Below are 3,167 nucleotides of genomic sequence, written 5' to 3'. Positions count from 1 at the left end.
TTAGGATAACTTCAGGGAATGGATTTTTAATGCAGAAGAGTTACTGAGCTCAATACTTTTCTGGCACTCAAATTTCTCACCTCTGCTTTCTTTGCACAAGTGGGGAAGGAAAAGTGAGCACCAGTTGCATGCTACTTAGTTTCTATAATTACCCGCACCGTACACAGATTGATGCGCCATTTAACCTGACAAAAGTGGGCAGTGGTGGCAATTTCCAAACCACCAAGGAACCCTAGAACAAGCCATGGATTGTGGGGTGGTTTGGAAACCACTTCCACTGTCCACCTATCTGGGTTTGGATAACACAACAATCTGTGCATAGGGTGGGTAGTGATGGAAATGAGGTGGGTGAAACTGGCATGCCTGGGGCAGGGAAAAGAAGACACCCTTTCCTTCTCCAGTTGTGTGTAAGTCCAGGCAATGTATACGTCTTTTGCACCTGGCTTTTTACTTGAGTATTTTACTTGAGTTCTGTTGCCTTCAGTTGTACACACTGCCTTCAACTGCCAGGTGACTTAGCCCTTCAGGCTGAAGTCCTCAGACTTTTCATTCAGAAATATTCTTAGTAAAATCCAGCTGAAGCTAGACTACTCCAGAGTTTGTTTTTAGAGGATCCCAACCTTAAGAGTAAGTGCATTGCCCATGTGCATTGATGTGCTCACACTGGCTTCCTCAGTACAATATGGGAGTTCAAAAGGCATCCCAAAAGATACGGCATGGCTCAATATTAAGCAAAATAATTCCAAGAAGTCTTTACCAAACATGTCTTGAACTCATTGAAGGAGTTTATTAGTTGGCTTCCGTTTTTACGGAACAAGAGTCCATTTAAGATTGTTCAAGCAGTTGTCATATTGCTTTTGGCACAGAAGTGAGGAGAGCTGCTAGCATTTCAACTGTTCCCTTCCATTTACTCTTATGGACTTCAGTTGACCGTCCTCCTCGATTTCAACTCTTTCTTGTCCATTTTCGACAATTTTGCGCGTGGTGATCCGTCGTCCGTTGATCACTTCAGTCGAAGTCGCGACAGATCGGAAGTTCTGTGCTCCACTGCTGTCATCACCAAAGGACCTGCAGGAGAACATCGTGTGCAAGCCAGGCCCGAAGGTGTTGAATCCAAAGTTGGTAAAGGCACTAAGCCCAGAAAAGAGACCCAGGGGCCCACCTCTGTTTTCCCCTCCGTTGTTGTCATCATCAAACTGGTTGTCCCAGAAGTCATGGGCAAAGATGTCCATTCCTCCAAAAAACTCCCTGAAGATCTCCTCAGGGCTGCGGAACACAAAGTCAAAATCAAATGGACTGTGGGAATGGCCTCCGGAAGCTCCTCTCCCTCGGTACCTTGGTTCTTTGACAGGCCTGTCATAGAGAGAACGTTTCTGAGGATCTGACAGAACTTCGTAGGCCTCGGCCACTGCTTTGAATTTCTTCTCTGCTTCTTCCTTGTTATAAGGGTTCTTATCAGGGTGCCACTTCAATGCCAGCTTATGGTAGGCCTTCCTAATATCTTCTTGTGAGGCATTTTGATGCAGTCCTAGGACTTCGTAATAATTCACCATCCCAAAGAAAAGGGTAGCTGGATTTGGAGACTATTTGAATGGTTTTCCCTGGGGACACAGTGTCCTGTGTGGTTTGGATCCAGTGGATCCAGTTGTTTTGGTTGTGGCACTTCTTTCCTCACAGGCCAATGGTAATGGTTTTGGTGCCAAAAGGAAAGAGAAAGGCTGCTTGCTCACATTGTATGATTTCAAGACATTTGCCGTGAGTCGTATTGTGAGGTCAGAAGCTTGACAACCAATCGGTGTACAGTAGCGGCTTAATCCATTGAAGTTTTCTGCAGGCCTATTGGTGGATGTGTTGTGCTAATTAGCTCCTTTGAAAGGTCATATTTCACATCTATGATGCAACTTGCTGCAGATGACTTAGATTGTAGACTTGCCAGAGGAGGGGTCTGTCCCTTGGGGCTTTTACAGGCCATTAAACCATCTACACACATCCAGGTTCTCCTATCCCCAGTCTGCATAATAAATGGGCACATCCCAGCTCCCACAGCCTTGTTTCCAAGGGATTCACTGCACTGCAGAGTGCAGCCATATTCCCGCCCCCTCCTCCCTTTCCTAAAGTTCCATGCACGGTACTAAGACTAAAAAGAAGAGATAAAAGAGGACTAGAAAAAATAAAATTTTGAAGAGGAGATATGAGTAGAAAGGCTCTTTAAATGCAGGGTAGAACATCATCAGAGTCCTGCTTGATCAGACCAAGGGCCCCAGCACCTGGGATCTGAGAAGTGGAGTTTGCCACTGTTTGGGGGTCCCATTTTCAAAAAGTGAGCAGAAGTTTGAAAATTACTTTAAGTGGGGGGAAGGCATTCGAGTGCTGTGCTCATGAGAGTAAGAAGAGTTTTGCCTCCTGTCATGACTCACATCCTATTCCAAGTGTTCTGCTCCTTCCAGGGGCCAGTCAGGCACCGCTGGAGGCTCACGAGCTTGGCCATCCTGGTGATCCTCAGGGGTAGGATGCAGCAGGGACTGAATCTGGAGGATGCATTGGCTGTTGGTAGACCGGTTCTCTGTGAATCAGCAGCCCTCCCCACCCCTTTGCCCTTCAGCTGAACGGGGGTGCTGATGACCTTGGCTGCAATGTGCTGGGGGGCTCCATCTGAGGAGGATATTATCACTCTCAGTCGTGGGCAACATTGTCTCTGCGTGATGATTCTATCCCCGGAGGCAGCGCCAGCCTTTAACTGTGGGCAATGTATCCGCAAGGTCTTGCTCAGGCAATCGTGGGCTGCCGATTCCAAATGCGCGCTGTGAGCTGCAAAAGGCAGAAGCGGCCAAAAGGCCTCATTAGAAGAAACGGGCAACGCTCTGCCTGTGCCGAATTCCTGCTGGATCGTGGCTTGTGCTGCTTCCCTGCTCACTGTTCACACGCCTGGGTGCAGAGCCTCAGTGGGGTGGTGCAGGGTGGTGTCCCCATCCTGTGCAGACCGCAGGGAATGCTTATAGGGCCTTGGTGCACATGGCCGGCATCATCGCCATGACCACCACTGGTGTGGTGGCAAATTTCAAAATGCAGGTGCTTTTCAAAGCAGTCTTCATAGCCAGGACCCAACAAAGAGTCCCAAATTTCAGGGAGCTGCATTAGTCCATTTCAACAAGCCAGTTTTAGCTATG

General features: G+C 48.0%; 1 protein-coding gene across 1 annotated transcript; it reads right to left on the bottom strand.

Annotated features, from left to right (window-relative positions):
- Window positions 1–881: 881 nt before the first annotated feature.
- DNAJB8 (DnaJ heat shock protein family (Hsp40) member B8) lies at window positions 882–1,553 on the bottom strand. The gene has a single exon (XM_044451424.1). The coding sequence runs from the start codon at window positions 1,551–1,553 to the stop codon at window positions 882–884; it is 672 nt and encodes a 223-aa protein (XP_044307359.1).
- Window positions 1,554–3,167: the final 1,614 nt, after the last annotated feature.

The sequence above is a fragment of the Varanus komodoensis genome, unplaced genomic scaffold, assembly GCF_004798865.1.
Source record: "Varanus komodoensis strain SLA01 unplaced genomic scaffold, ASM479886v1 scaffold6_2, whole genome shotgun sequence".
NCBI lineage: Eukaryota > Metazoa > Chordata > Lepidosauria > Squamata > Varanidae > Varanus > Varanus komodoensis.
This window is presented reverse-complemented; position numbering and strand designations above follow the sequence as displayed.

Coding starts and splice junctions, on each gene's coding strand:
- DNAJB8 (XM_044451424.1), bottom strand. CDS start 1,553: ATGGTGAATTATTACGAAGTCCTAGGACTGCATCAAAATGCCTCACAA.